General features: G+C 39.6%; 2 protein-coding genes across 3 annotated transcripts in view; both read right to left on the bottom strand.

Moving 5' to 3' along the window:
- Positions 1-9,677, bottom strand: part of ncapd3 (non-SMC condensin II complex, subunit D3) — a 48,865-nt gene extending 39,188 nt beyond the window's left edge. The window contains exons 1-4 of the mRNA XM_033612450.2: positions 9,565-9,677; positions 6,493-6,665; positions 4,799-4,961; positions 1,523-1,689 (exon numbers count right to left, since the gene is read on the bottom strand). Of these exons, the coding sequence (XP_033468341.2) occupies positions 1,523-1,689; positions 4,799-4,961; positions 6,493-6,665; positions 9,565-9,616 (555 nt within the window). The 5' untranslated portion in view covers positions 9,617-9,677. The remainder of the gene's footprint in view (positions 1-1,522; positions 1,690-4,798; positions 4,962-6,492; positions 6,666-9,564) is intronic.
- A 1,021-nt stretch (positions 9,678-10,698) lies between these two features.
- Positions 10,699-14,701, bottom strand: LOC117248137 (calcium homeostasis modulator protein 2-like). 2 transcript variants are annotated; one of them, XM_033612879.2, is made up of 3 exons: positions 14,477-14,701; positions 13,653-14,178; positions 10,699-11,614 (listed from the first exon to the last, which is right to left on the bottom strand). In XM_033612879.2, exons 2-3 carry the CDS (start codon positions 14,109-14,111, stop codon positions 11,201-11,203), a joined length of 873 nt encoding a protein of 290 aa, XP_033468770.2. In that variant the 5' UTR covers positions 14,112-14,178; positions 14,477-14,701; the 3' UTR covers positions 10,699-11,200. The 2 variants fall into 2 exon arrangements, with proteins under 2 accessions (XP_033468770.2, XP_033468768.2); XM_033612877.2 differs by having other exon boundaries at positions 13,560-14,178; positions 14,477-14,700.
- Positions 14,702-16,314: the final 1,613 nt, after the last annotated feature.

The following is a 16,314-nucleotide window of genomic DNA, read 5'->3' on the forward strand; positions in this document are numbered from 1 at the left end:
TTAAATGGAGAAACCTCCGTCCCTCCATCCGTCTGTCTGTCATCATCCGTTTTCCTCCTCACTGCTTTGACCTACTTCTCTGAACTTGCACATAGGCTTTCATCTTGGTCATGTGCAGACAGCCATGACGCCGTTTTTGCATTTTCCCCCACATACTACTACTACACACTACTGTTTACATTCATGTTTTTGTCCACTACCCATTCATACTGTGAGCACCATTAGCAGTGCGAGCTGCGCATGCGCGGAGACCACTTCAAAAACACCTGCGCTGGGACCACAGTTTGGCTGGGAAGCCTTTATCTCCAACACTTGCGGATGTGTGTACCTGTGTGCCCGCGCGTGTCTCCGTGCCGTCAGCCAAAACTATACCCCATGTATTTTGCCATAAAGCACATTTCTAAATACAGCGTGCATTGTTTGTCTTACATCAATATTTATTACACAGCGCATTTACAGTGCTCTGATTTTGCATCTCCTCTAATATACTGTTTTTGATTTCTTATTCCTCTATACATAACACATGTTTACACAGTTTACATAATCGATTATTGACATTTGTGAAACGATGGCAAATCGAATCGTGGCAAATTTCTTGCTTATTCAGTCTCTCTGTTAGAGTTGCTTGAGTGCTGCCTGGGTGAAGACAGACAGTATTTTGTGGTGGCCTGCCATTGCATCTCACTGGTAAAGGGGCTAAAAATCAGCTTGTTCACCCAGGTGTTGTATTTCCATTGCTGCCAATTGGAGCTGGAGCCAATGAATACCCATGACTACTTCAGAGCAAATGCTAATTGTAACCTTTCCCATTAAATACAAAAGCCAGATGTTAGCGGGTGTTAGTGGTTTTTTTGTGCAGTGGGAAATGGCTGAGCTCAAAATAACATGTCCTCTCTATCATTTACAACCAATTATCAATGTATTTTTTTGGCAGATTCGCTCATGCACAAAATAGACCAGACGCTGAAAGTACTGCTTGTGCCTCGGTGCACTTTTGCTTTTCATTTCAGCCACAATAGTAGAACAAACAAGTACAGGAGGGGCAGAGCAAAGGGAGACTGTCCACTGGTTAAGTGGTTGCAAATAATGGCATCATTCTCTGGGACGGATAAAAAAATAGAAATAAAAATGCTAAAAGGCACTGCCAAACATACTTTGGCAGCCCTGGCTGGCCTGCCAAGTCTATGTACTAGAAACACTGATACAACATAAAAAACCTTACCAGATGCAGTGAAAAACATTTCACTGACCTGATAGAGACGAGAAACCTGCTGTTGATAACTAATCCATCAGTGTTTTTTATCCTCAAAGAAGCATTACCAATGCAGTCAAAAAGTTCACAGAAAGGGATATTCCAAAAATTGGTCTTTTGCAGACGTTCATGGTAACTGACATCATGGCAATCAATTTGGACCAACAAAATTCAACCTGCTAAGTGGCACTACAAGTGAAGTCAGTGTCTGTATTCAATTTTGAGTGATCATATCTTACAATTGCCCTGTGGGTTAGAGTGCTTTCTGACCTCTGCAGTGTCTTTCCGCTGTGGTTTGGAGCGTTTGCCCTCTGCCTGAGAACTCTTCAGTCCATCCTTCTTGCGCTTTTTTCCAGAGTCCTGAGGCCAGCATTGAGAGGTCAAGTCTGAACATATGTCCATCAAAACCTCATGGAAAACCTTGTTGGCGATGCTCCCTGGAAGAAATAAAAACACTATGCATCATCAATAAAGAAACTTATTCCATCTTATGCAATAAGACAGAAACAGAAAACACAAGAAAGATATGTTGAAACACTTTGATGAAAGAACACAGATAATGAGATGAGGTAAATGATTCTCTGACTTGCTGTGCTGAAGCACTGCTGTATGCGTGGGGAGCCTCAGAGTCATTCATAATGGGAACAGCTTGTGAACTTAAAGGTTCCCTGGGGAGTTGTTTTTTTTTTTTTTTACCTCTGGTAGCATTATGGGGCTGTTTATTTATGAGGGGGTTGTTTGGTTTGTATTGTGCATATGTCAGAAGACGCACATACACAGTGGTGCGATGGACATGTGTGCCAGTTAGTGGTGGGGAAAAAAAATCTTATCTTCTATGATCCACAACTTCTAAAAACTGATTCTGAAAAATAGTATTTTTCCTGTCCGGCAACGTCAGTTTGCTGCGTGCCGTTCAGTGTTGCGTCAGTAGTGGTTTACATAGCTGTAAGTTATGTCAGAGTTGCAGCCCTTGCAGCAAGCAGTTTGGCTACTGGCTAGTCATTTGCTGCTAATATTAGCTCGCTGTTTCTGTTCTTGTTTTTATTAGTAGTGTAAAGGGCCTTCAAGTATCTTTTAAAGCTATAAAAATGAAATATATATAATAATAATAATAATTATTATTATTGAAAAGCTGTCCATACATGGGCAAATTACTCAAATGAATGGAATAAATAATCGTAAACAAACTTTACTCTGCTTTGATGCCATAATTTGCCACACCATCTTTCTAAGAGAATCGATTTTTGGGTTGTTAATTGTTTTTAATTGAGAATCAACTCTATCCCAAGCACCAAAATCGGACTGAATTGTAAGTAACCAAAGGATTCAAACCCTCACTACCAATGATTTTACACTACTGATCTACAGGTGGCAGTAATGTGGCAAGAAATGCAGCAATATAGGGGTGGGTGATATGGCCCAAAATAATGTCATGATATTTCACGGTATTTTTGCAATAACGATATTCTTGAGTGACAATATGACAAATTAGTAAAAATACGTTATTATTAATTTAAGTACAGAGAACTGCAACAAAATAAGTAATATAGTTTTACATGTCAACCCGACAGTTTGCCTTCAGATATTCAGTAAAAAAAGAAAGAAAAATTATCTCTCATTTTTTTAGTTTGTAAACAACAACAGTAACTCAGAGTGAGATTCAGATTCTGTATACAATATTAATAGTACAAAAACTAAGTCTACCACAAATTACACCTTTAAACAGTTCTCAAATACAAAAATGTAGCCTGGGATCTCTCTCTCTCTCTCTCTCTCTCTCTCTCTCTATATATATATATATATATATATATATATATATATATATATAGATATATATAAAATCAACAGGAGATGTCCCTCTCTTTTAGTAAAATACTAAATTCTCTTTATACATCAGTGGTGAGGAGAGAAGTCAAGCTACCATAGGAGCAGAGAAAAAGAGCTGCTATGGAAGCGGGTATGTATGTACAAGCAGAGAGCAAGTGGGGGAAAATGTATTTAAATCCGAGGGCGGCGAGGCAGGAAAAAGGACAGGAGTGCAAATGCATGTCTTGATCTCTCATTTCTTAGTTTGTGAACAACAACAGTGACTCAGAGTGAGATTCAGATTCAGTATACAACATCAATAGTTCAACAAAATAAAATCTGCCACATTACACATTTAAACAGTTCCCAAATACAAAAACGTACCCTGGGATCTATATATATATAAAACAACAGGAGATTTCCTTCCCTTTTAGCAAAATCCTAAATGACTGATTTGGGGATTTTTCCCCTGGTTGTTTATGCTCTGCCATTTCTCCTCCAATTATGACGCTGTAACCTGTGACAGGCTGTCATGCTATCACTATGGCACAATCATATATATGTATGTATTACTAAAGGTTTATGACAAAATCACTTGACAACATAACTCCCCGTGCACACGGCGAGAGAAGAGAGGGAGAGACGCTGTGCTGCTGCCAGAGGAGCCGCTGAACGAGTTCCCTCTGAGCGGTAAGTCGCTAAAAGAGTCTAAGAGGTCCAGGGCTGTTCATAAAACATTCAGGACGCCACAGTTTATTCCACACTACTGAAGCTGCTCCTCTTTTTGGAACCACCATGGAGTCTGTAATAATTTTGCTTTCAGCCATGCTTGTTGTTACTGTGCGTAACAGTATGATGTCAATATGTCAACAAGTTGAAATACTGCGAGTATCACAATATAAATTTTTCATGTCATATTCAAAATTATACCGGTATTATCATGAACGAAATAATATGGCACACCCCTACGCGTCAACAAATAGAGTAAAGAAGACTGCAAGCTAGTGAACAATAATCTAAACAATGCTATTGCAATTCAAGAAATCACTGGTTTATTGCCACTCGCTCCTTTTTGTAGCCATCAGTTGATGAGATAAGGGAGTTGAGGAAAAACAAAGACGAGCAGTGAAATGATTGCCCAAACTGTTCCTTGTAAACCTAATCCTCAATTTGTACTTACTGTAGCTGAACACACTCACAGTTTTCCAACATTTCAGTTGAGCTCTCTTTCAGGTTCTCCTTTAAATTAAGTGGTTTTGATAATCCAGATAATCTGTTTAGTTCTGAGCATCTGACTGCTCTTGTCAACTTGTCAGACTTTATTGTAATGATGTCACACTGTCTATAAATCTCAGTAATAAACTTGATGAGGACAAGGTTACCATTACTAACAGAAATGATAACCAGCACTACAAAAAAAAAAACAATACCTAAATTGTAAAGAACCAGAACTATCTTTTAAGGGTAAACTCCTAGGAATATGTCATAGATGACAAAAATACACTCAACGTATTTTTAACAGCTCACCTGTTAATAAACCATACAATAGGTACTGATTCACACACAGGCAGAAATCTATATCTGTATAATAACAAAATCTATATAATATATACTTACTGTTTCAATAGTGCCAAGAAGGAAAAAAAAGTTGATACCTTATCACTACAGTTTTCTGACTTTGTGGTTGCGCTAAATCTATATGCAGACCTTCTCAGGTGTATATTTCTCAGATTTCCATACCTGGGATTCCCAGCAGCAGCAGGTAGAGTGAGGCAGCATGCAGACCTCTCACCCTCTGCTGGATGTTAGCTGTCTTGGCTTTTGCCGCCAGGACAAAGAAGGACAGCACGGCCACCAGAGACTTGATGGACACCCCATTCTCCCCAAGAACCGCCCAGATACTCTGCAGTGCAACATGGGAGAAGATAGTGCTTACTGCTGCTATCAGACAGGGAAAAAAGATATCTGACAGACTGAAGTTTTAGCATCAAGAACACAGATTACCTACATTTCAGGGAGCCGCTTTCTTCAGTGCATAATGAAAATATTTTTAAAAAAAGAATGTATATTTATTTGTTGGCACATTAAAATTACTATTATGAAAAACAAGCTTAGACACACTTGCAACTAAATATACTCACAAATACATGAATTAAAAGCTAACAAAAGCCTGTGCAGGAGAGGTAAGCAGCTTAATGCGATACAAATACCTAAAAACTCAACACAAGACAGACAGGACTGTACTCAATTTAAATAATCAGCTTCATTCTCACAGTTTTAGAATGTAGTGCTTTACAGCCCACAGTCTGAATGTTTTGTGACAGTTCACACTGAACCTCAAGTATCAATGGATGCAAGGAGGCAAAGTGTGGCCTGCAGGTCAGCATGCCTTCAACGTCCAAGTTTAATTTTTTTTTATGTTGGCTATGTGTGTGGGGGCTTTGTATGGCTTCCTTGTTTTGTAGTTTTTAAGTTAAAGATTTAAGACTTTTTTATGCACTTAACAGATCTATTTTTTGTTGCAAATTGAGCACTTGTCCTTTTCCAAGATAATCCATCCATAACATCATGCTACAAATGTCACAAATTTTGAGGGAGTGTGCCACTTGCATGCTGACTGTCGTCGACTGGAGCGGTTGCCTGTGAACTGAATGTTTATTTTACTACCTCCAGCTGTCTCCAATGCTGTTTCCATTAATGTGGCAGTACATTCAACCAGCCACACAACCACAAACCACGTGTAGCCACACCAGCTCAGAACCTCCATATCCAGCAACTTCACCTACACATGGTCTGAGACCAGCCACCTGAACAGCTGATGCAACAACTGGTTTGCACAACCAAAGAATTTCTGCATAAACCATCAGAAACCATCTCAGAGAAGCTCATCTGCATGTTCTTCATCCTCACCAGGGTCTTGACCTGACAGCACTTCATCATCGTAACCTACTTGTGCAGTTGTGAGGTGTTGGATGTGCTGTCTAATTCAGGGAAATGACATTAGAGATGGCTTATGGTAGTGAAATGAACATTCAGTTCACAGGCAACAGCTCTGGTGGACATTTCTGCAGTCAGCATGCCAATGGCATGCTCCTTCCAAACTTAAAACTCTGTGGCATTGTGTTGTGTGATCAAACTGCACATGTTAGTGCTGTAATTGTAATGTTATCCACACCTGTCAGGTATATGGATTATCTTGGAAAAAGAGGAGTGCTCACTAACACAGATTTGAACTAATTTGCAACCAAAATTTGAAATAAATTGATCTATTGAGTGCACAAAAAAGTCTTAGATATTCAACTTAATCTTGTGAAAAATGGGAGCAAAAACTATTATTTTTGTTGTACATGATTTCAACTTAACAAATTAAAAAAACTGCCTGTATTGCCTTCTTAATAATCCTTTTTGTGTTCCCCTGAGCAGAGAACTTTTACCTGTGAAGATCCATCTCTGCCTGCAGACTCTTGTTGGTCAGCAGCATGGGTCAGTAAACACTGGTACAGGGTTCTGAAGGCCTTGTCTCCACTGACTGTGAGTTCGTCTTCTATGGTGTCATCCAGTGGTTTTCTCTCTGTGAACTCTAAGTCCCACACTGCGTCCACCCAGGCTGGAAATCACAACAGTTATCACATTACCTAAAGTGATACAGTACAACAACAGGCAGTATTTTGAAAGTAGTAGTACTCTGTTTTTTGTGTGATTCTAAAAGATGGTACATGGGTAAGGGCAAAAACTAAATGTAAGACAAAAACAAAAAAAGGGAAGTATTTATCTTAATTTAAAGCAATATTATGACATAATATTTTTCCTCAGAACAATGTTGTTTGTGCCAAGTTGCTGTCAGCACTCTGGTAATGAAATCTAAGTGCTGTTTCATAGGCATTAATGATTATATATATATATATATATATATATATATATATATATATATATATATATATATATATATATATATACAGTACAGGCCAAAAGTTTGGACACACCTTCTCATTCAATGCGTTTTCTTTATTTTCATGACTATTTACATTGTAGATTCTCACTGAAGGCATCACAACTATGAATGAACACATGTGGAGTTATGTACTTAACAAAAAAAGGTGAAATAACTGAAAACATGTTTTATATTCTAGTTTCTTCAAAATAGCCACCCTTTGCTCTGATTACTGCTTTGCACACTCTTGGCATTCTCTCCATGAGCTTCAAGAGGTAGTCACCTGAAATGGTTTCCACTTCACAGGTGTGCCTTATCAGGGTTAATTAGTGGAATTTCTTGCTTTATCAATGGGGTTGGGACCATCAGTTGTGTTGTGCAGAAGTCAGGTTAATACACAGCCGACAGCCCTATTGGACAACTGTTAAAATTCATATTATGGCAAGAACCAATCAGCTAACTAAAGAAAAACCAGTGGCCATCATTACTTTAAGAAATGAAGGTCAGTCAGTCCGGAAAATTGCAAAAACTTTAAATGTGTCCCCAAGTGGAGTTGCAAAAACCATCAAGCGCTACAATGAAACTGGCACACATGAGGACCGACCCAGGAAAGGAAGACCAAGAGTCACCTCTGCTTCTGAGGATAAGTTCATCCAAGTCACCAGCCTCAGAAATGGCAAGTTAACAGCAGCTCAGATCAGAGACCAGATGAATGCCACACAGAGTTCTAGCAGCAGACCCATCTCTACAACAACTGTTAAGAGGAGACTGCGCCAATCAGGCCTTCATGGTCAAATAGCTGCTAGGAAACCACTGCTAAGGAGAGGCAACAAGCAGAAGAGATTTGTTTGGGCCAAGAAACACAAGGAATGGACATTAGACCAGTGGAAATCTGTGCTTTGGTCTGATGAGTCCAAATTTGAGATCTTTGGTTCCAACCGCCGTGTCTTTGTGAGACGCAGAAAAGGTGAACGGATGGATTCCACATGCCTGGTTCCCACTGTGAAGCATGGAGGAGGAGGTGTGATGGTGTGGGGGTGTTTTGCTGGTGACACTGTTGGGGATTTATTCAAAATTGAAGGCACACTGAACCAGCATGGCTACCACAGCATCCTGCAGCGACATGCCATCCCATCCGGTTTGCATTTAGTTGGACCATCATTTATTTTTCAACAGGACAATGACCCCAAACACACCTCCAGGCTGTGTAAGGGCTATTTGACCAAGAAGGAGAGTGATGGAGTGCTGCGGCAGATGACCTGGCCTCCACAGTCACCGGACCTGAACCCGATCGAGATGGTTTGGGGTGAGCTGGACCGCAGAGTGAAGGCAAAGGGGCCAACAAGTGCTAAACACCTCTGGGAACTCCTTCAAGACTGTTGGAAAACCATTTCAGGTGACTACCTCTTGAAGCTCATGGAGAGAATGCCAAGAGTGTGCAAAGCAGTAATCAGAGCAAAGGGTGGCTATTTTGAAGAAACGAGAATATAAAACATGTTTTCTGTTATTTCACCTTTTTTTGTTAAGTACATAACTCCACATGTGTTCATTCATAGTTTTGATGCCTTCAGTGAGAATCTACAATGTAAATAGTCATGAAAATAAAGAAAACGCATTGAATGAGAAGGTGTGTCCAAACTTTTGGCCTGTACTGTGTGTATATATATATATATATATATATATACACATACATACACACACACACACACACATACATATATATATATATATATATATATATATATGAATTTAATGTATACATATATTAATTTCATGTTTTGTCCACACATCAGTCAGAAACCCAAAGACATACTATTTACTATAGTATAGGACAATTACATCTGTGAAGCTGGAACCAGCTAAATTTGGGCATTTACTTTACTTAAAAAAATTACTGAAACAAGGAATTATCAATAGATAACACAGCTGGTCTTTATACGCTTGGTTTATTTGACCTATTCTGCATATTTAACTGCTGCTGCTCATGAAATATTCGTATTGTTTATTGTTAATATCCAGTATATGTATTTATTTCTGCAGCTGTTCCTACACCTAGCCTAATAACCACACTGCTGAGTTATATTATTTGGAGAACCTTGCGCCAAACTCCTTTTATGAACATATCAATTTGACGTTACCTTATCAAAAAGTCTGGAAACGTTACAATATGGCTCAAACACCTTTAGAGTTAGCAGCAAGCCTCTACTCTTCACTTTGACAAAATAGCTAAGTTAACATTGTGTGTCCAAAATACAGCGAGTCTTCGTTAGACAGTAGTTCGCCGAAATCACCACTGGTTCGCAACAATTCGGATATAAGGTCTAAACTTTCGTTTTAACTACATTTTGCTTCCAAGGCAGGCGGCACTGGCTAATTTGCAAAATTTATGAACGGAGCTTGGAGCGCTGTCTTTCCTGTACACCAATACAGAGCACATAACCCGGGAAACTGCTAACGTTAACGTAAACAGTCAACTTTGCTTGACAAACAGCCAGGGAGACTGTGTTTATCCAAACGTACTTAACAATCGCGAGCAGATAAAATAGAGAAAAAAAAGTCGTTTACGCAATTTTACCTTTTGGGATTTCATTTAACTTGAGAAACTGCAGCGCAGATATTAAATCCATCTTATTTTGAATCAGCCCGCCCGAAACTACAGACTTTCACACATGCGCAGTGGAAACTTCCCGCGTCACTTCTTCTTTTTTTCTCACGTTAAGTCATCCATTTACTCTCTCAGCTTTCACTGCCGCCATCTATTGGTTTGGAGGAGTATGTCCTGATTGATAGCGCCACCCAAAGGACAACTCCTTATCTATCTATCTATCTATCTATCTATCTATCTATCTATCTGTAGTCTAAGATAAAATAATCAAAGGAAATTACAGTAGGCTATTATAACAAGTAATAAAATGAAAACACAGTAGTGTCTTACTTGAATGTGTGTGTGTGTGTGTGTGTGTGTGTGTGTTCCTCTAGTGCTCTGGATGGTAGATATGCTTAATCAGACTGTATCTTTTCAATTTTGGTTTACACAAAACTTCCAGCTTCACTGTGAAGTCACACTAAAACTACAGGATAATCAACTGGCAAATGTTTTGGATTGCAGAGATATGTGAAATTGACAAACTTGTTTAGTTCTGTTATAATTTTCAGCTGTAACTGTTACCTTTAAAGATATATAGTTAAACACAGTGATCTGACCTGTCTGACATTTCCTCTGTGATCATTTTATGTATTGTGTTGCTTTGCTAGTGTCCTTGATAAACTAAATCTACTGGCACAGAAGCTAAGCAATGCACTACTGAAGACTGGGCCACAGCAAAAAATGTATTTTAGCCAGGTAAAAAAAATAATTGTTTAAGTGTACACTATATCTGGAATATTTTCACCTCTATACCTACACACTAACTGATCAAGGCAGCGGAGACCAGCAACTCCCATGTTCTAAAATTACTGTTTTTGTCCATGGAGTGGCTTTGAGATAGCGGCCTCAGTTCCCTGTCGGAAAGGGCTGCCTGCTGACAAGATAAAGTGTTAAAATATTCTAAATATAACACACACTTGAATTGATATTAATGTTTTTTTTAGGGGGCTAAAAACTAACCATTTCATTTGATGTCCATGATGTAGTGGTTTTCTACCCATGAGATGTTGCAAAACAACCATTGGGATTCCGTCTGTAGTCAATAACCAGCACACATGCAACTGGGGCTTGCTAAAGCGCTTTTAAGGCATTACAAATTGTACCATCCATACCAGATTTTATGGCTTATACAGTCAAAAGCTTTCTACATATTTATGAAACAACTAAAAGTTGGCTTCCATTCTTGTATGCCAGATAAAGAATACATGTGAAAGCCATTTGTCTACCAGCTGACCAAATGTTTCAAAATAGCAATACAATTTCATTAAGAATACTAGAATAGACTTTAAAAACACAACTGAGGGGACCTATTCCCCCATAATTCAAAGGAACTCTAGAATCATTATTTTGGGACTGAGGGATTGAAGCAGTCCAAACACATTTACAGTACAGGTAAAGTAATAGAAATATTGTGCGTGATTTTCAGCTTGTCTGTTTCAGAAAGTTACTAAAATTGTCAGAAATTTCTGAAGGAGGTTGATGATCCAACAAGCAGCCTGTCAGAAATTTACCGATGACTTTATGGTTGCAGTCAGTCACTTAACTGCACTCTAGTATAATTCTTTCAGTTGAATGTGTCCATCTCTTTCTCCATGGCCTCCACGTTATTCTCCAGGCTGTACGTGGCCCACTTGTTGAGCCTGCTGTACAGAGGCAGTCCATTCTTCTCCCTGTAGAGGTAGACACCAGTCACTCTGTTCCAGTTAGTGCTGCAGATAGGACCAGCGCTCTGATGCTCTGCCAGCTGCTCCTTCTCTTCCTTCTCCAGTGCCACAAAGCCAAAGAAGCTCTTAACATTCTCTGCAGCCAGGAAGAGGGCATGGGCAGATGCCGTGCGTTGGAAGAGGGTCTTTTCATTAGAGCGGTACTCAGACCAGTAGTCCTCCTGTAGGTAGCCAAGAGGAGAGGAGCAGCGCTTCACACACAGCATCAGGAACACCGCCAAAGACATTCCTGCCACCAGCAGCCAGCCAATCAGCTGAAAAGACCAGACAGTCGTGAAGTGAACTTTCTATGTAAGTTCTAAGTCATTGGATCAGCTACATTTGGGTCTGCTGTTTGCATATTAATTAATACCTTTGTCTGTTCTATCTTTATATCTGTCAATGAAAAGTGCTGATTTACAAGTGTTTGTGTTGTTTTAGCAAATATCTTCAACCACAGCAGAGCAGCTGATACATATCACCAGCACGACTGTGACTCTTTAAAGCACCATTAATCAATTACATTAAAGCTGTAGTTGGTAACTTCGATAAAGAATAACCTTTTCATACTTGTTAAAACTGTCATTATATTAAACAACACTAAATGAGACAGCTGTGGGGGAAAAAGGATATTCCTCTGCCTACTGTATTTCCTTGTAGCATCTCTAATGGCCTTACTGCATGTGAATGAAAACAACCAATCAGAGCCATGGAGTCTCTAACGCAGTGTCAGTCATGTCAATCACTTCTCATTAACTGCAGTTAAACTTCCAAACTAGGCAGTGCTGATCAAATTTGAATAAAGATTCTGTTACTAGTTATCTATGTTCAGAAACATATTTTACTGACTGTTTAGCTTTAAAATGAGAAAGTTTGTTACCCAGCTGCCATGTTGAATACAATTAAACAGTGTACAGAGCACCAACCAACTTACTGATTTTACAGCTAGCCATCGCCATCACCAAACCCACCACATAAAGTCATTTTTAGCATGTACAGAACCAGCATATTGTCACATTGAACTGGGTGAATTAAGGTTTTATTTCAACCATACCAGGGTTGGTGATTGTCATAACAGTGAAAAGACAAACCAAGATGGGTTCTGTGAGAATATTTTGTTTCTGTTGGCTTTGAATGAAGTGTGTTTGACCATGATAAAATTGTTGTTACTTTAAATGGAGTCTGGTGGGTGTGGCAATAGCAATTTTGGGTACGTTTCTGGCTCAACAAAAAGGATACTCTCACAAAAATCTCTGTAGGGATCCTTTCAATTATCTTGTCAGACATTTATAATAACAATCTGAGTGTCAGTGGCAAAAACAGGAACTTTAAGTGGACATAGATGGATGGTGCCAACAGGCCCTGAGTGTTTATGCCGCAGCCTGGTCGTTGTGCTTGCTAAATACTGGACCAATTTCAAATAATGTTGTTGTCATTCATCACTTAGACACAAAAACATGGGAAAATTTGGGTCCTGGTTAAAAATACCACTTAACTCTGGATTTTAAAGTTTATTTGGTGTGCAGAAAACCACACAGCTCTCTTCAGCATGGCTGCGAATACTTTGTTTTGCCCCTCAGCGTAAAAGGATGGTACGTTCTGTGGGTGTTCCCATAGATATCGACTGTATCTATAGATGGAGGGGCTGCACAGAAGGAAAAGGCAGATGGATACACCATTATTCTTTAAGAAGTGGTTTCAGCATGTAAGCCCTACTAAAGCCACAGTTGTTTTTATATTACTGTTTGTGGTCAGATTAAACAAAGAAAACACGAGTTAATCAGTGAGCTTTAGAGGTGTTGAATGGTGTGTTTTGGAATTTTGCACAGAGTCAGGCTAGCTGTTTCCACCTGCGTTCAGTGTTCGGGAACTGCCTCCTGACTCAAGCTCTGTACTTAATAAATACCACTTTCCCTCCAAAATTAGCATTGGTATGCAAGTTGTTTTTTTAACAGGGAAAAACCCACTAAAAATAGGCCATAGACTCCTTTCCCATTGCCAGTAAACCAGTGTGTGTAAAGTTCGACATCACGGGCAGGCAAGAAAACAGGTTAGTAAATAGTAGAAAGCAGCATGGAGGCCCGTGAAAACTTAAAGAGTTACAGGATAGCTATCAATACTCTCACTTAACTTGTGATAAAAAGCAAATGAACATAGCCTACTTTCCACAATGTTTCCACAAAGAATAAAATTAAGACAAAACATAAAGTACTCCACTACCTGAGATTCATATTTAAGTCGTCGTTCAATTTCAGGCCAGAAGCCTTGCAGCTCTTTTGGAACACTTTCTTGACACGGGAATTTCGCCATTACCTCTGATCCCTGATCTGAAGGGAAGCCCTCCAACGTTCTGGGGTCAAGAAACTCACTGAGGGCACATGTGTATGCCTTGCCCCGGAGCAAAGAAAGAACTGTCCATGTTAGCGGAGCAACCACAGCTCGCCCAATGATGGTTCCCAGCAACGCAAAGGATGCAGCTCCCGACAGCTTCCGGCAATTTCTGAGCCGACACTCAGACACCAGGTCCCAGGTGCTTTTGTTCATCATTATTCCTATGAGGAAAAATGCCAGTGCTGGAGCACCAATAGCAGCCAGACCGTAACAGTAGTTCCTACCAGAAGAACATGGACAGTCAAAGGCAAAAACACTGTATGCAGTCTGGCCAGCCACAGTGCCCAGGGCGATCAGACCATTGAAGATCATCACATCTTTGCTCTTGAAGAAGAGGGACATAAACTTAAAGTTCTCTGTGACGAGTGCATAAGCAGCCATGTTGAGAGGTTAGGTCTGTCCTGAGAATAACACTGAAGAGCTGTGCTTGGTTTACACCAACGGCAGGCTGTAGAGAGAGAAAGGACAGGGAAATAAATAAGAAACTTGGAGTTCAAGAGAATTTTCTGTTTCAGACAAACACACTGCTTTGATATTACTGTAGTCTGAAGAGTAATGAATGTTTTTACTGAACATATTCAGTTTATTCGCAGAAAGTGTCACACTTTAGTCATACTTATAGGGTTTCTAAAAAAAGAAGTCAGAGACAGTTGAAAAAATACTGAGACTTATGTTTTTTAAAAAATAAACCCAGCCTCCTGATTGAAAACAAAGAGTCACAATGTAAAGTAGTCATGCAAACTCACGCTGTGGCAGTGACTTGAGGCGGGACATATGACTCAGCCTTTGTAGTCCATTTTCCACATCCAGTGCAATGACACCTCGGGAAAAACTGGGAAAAATATGTTGAGTCCGACACATAAAATCGACCTTATACATGTAAGACTAAAAAGAGAAGTCCCTCTTCTTGTGTGCAACTTCGACTGTGTGAGCAGTGTGGGCACCAGTGATGACTCACAGTCAGGAACTGCCCTCCAGCTTTCTAGTGGAAAAAAATGTGGTCTGTAAGTGAAAACATGTGTTGCTGATCACAGAACAAAATGGAAGTAAAAGCGGGACTGAGCAGGAACTGAGAGCCTGGATGATCACACATCAGGAAAATGAATCACAGTTATAGACATATGACTGGCCATGAAATTGGTCTGAGTTTGAGGGTAGTGATTGATCCAGATTGAATTTCATTCAGAATTTTAAACTAAGTTTTATAATTTTCTATACAAAGAGTTGCAAAATACATAGAGATGTGAAAAATACAGAGAGACGCTTGAGGAATTGCTACAACCTGTGAGGCGAGAGTCACGTGACTGATGGAGACAGAGGACGGCATCAATAAACACATTTTGGTCGCCTTGAGAGCTAGCTTACATTCAGTGGTGGACCTAGCACATTGGGTGCCCTAGGCAAGTACCCCCCCCACCCCCCCCAAAAAATTTGTTTGCTGCAGTCACCGTAGTGCACATTTATTACCAAAATGCAAATAACCTAGTTAACAATAACAAAATAAGATAGAAATATGTGCAGATTTGCTTTCAGTAACATGTTGTATATGTATTAAAATAATCATATAGGCTAAATCAACAATCAACAAAAAAGAACTGCAAATTAACTTGTTCAGAAGAATAAACAATAAGAAATATATGACATTGTAAAATTATAATAAAATGTACAATTGAACTTTCTAATTTAACTGGGGATGCAACGATTTTGAAATTCTGGGCTGATACTGATACCGATGTTAAAAGCAATAATTTCACCAACAGCCGTTACCGATGTTTTTATTTTGGTGTTTCTTTTGTTTGTTGTCATTATTCATTCCTCCTTTCTTCCAGGGAAACACAGAAATCTACACTATTAAATAATAAATGAACAGTTTTTAAATCATTCAGTCCTTCATTACACTACCTTTTGTCAGGACTTAAATATCTGAACGAACGAGACGGGACCCTCAATGCAGATCAGTGAAAAAATTGCTTTATTTACAAAAAAGTGCACGCTCTAAAATGTGCCGTGAAGTGACAAAAACAAAGACAACGACGGGGATCCAGGGCAGATGAAGGAGCCCAGGTGATGGAAGACAACATGACGGGGCTGGGCAAGCAAGGCTGGGGGCAGGCAGGTGGCAGGGCTAGGAAGCAAAATACAAGTTAGTTTGAGGCGACAGTATCCAACCCACAATCCTCAAACGAGCATAATCCAAAACCAATCAAAGAGCCAAAAAACCACAGGAGCACAGAGCAAAGAATAACAAGGCCGAGAGCGTTACCACTAAGGCTGAAACAACGAACTGGCAGAGTGAAACGTGAAGCTGGACCGTGAAGTGGAGATGAGAAGTAATCAGGCTGATGCTTTGCAGGTGCGCAGGAGAGTGAGAGCAGGAGACTGGTGGCCCTGCCCAGCCCTGGGGATGACAGACAGGGAGGACAAGACAACACAAACACATGACACAAGAGGAGAGAAAAACACAGGAAAAAAAAAACAAAGACTCGGACAAATCCTGACACCTTTGAATGAGCACAAATTCTAAAAATCTATAAAAAATAAGCAAAAAGTCGTTTTAATATATATGATACATCATAATTCCCTC

Source organism: Epinephelus lanceolatus, chromosome 17 (genome assembly GCF_041903045.1).
Source record: "Epinephelus lanceolatus isolate andai-2023 chromosome 17, ASM4190304v1, whole genome shotgun sequence".
NCBI lineage: Eukaryota > Metazoa > Chordata > Actinopteri > Perciformes > Serranidae > Epinephelus > Epinephelus lanceolatus.

Excerpts from the sequence above, each read along its gene's own strand:
- LOC117248137 (XM_033612877.2), bottom strand. The coding sequence starts at position 14,111 with ATGGCTGCTTATGCACTCGTCACAGAGAACTTTAAGTTTATGTCCCTC. Across the intron at positions 11,615-13,559 it reads GACTTAAATATGAATCTCAG|CTGATTGGCTGGCTGCTGGT; the intron begins GTAGTGGAGTAC and ends TGGTCTTTTCAG.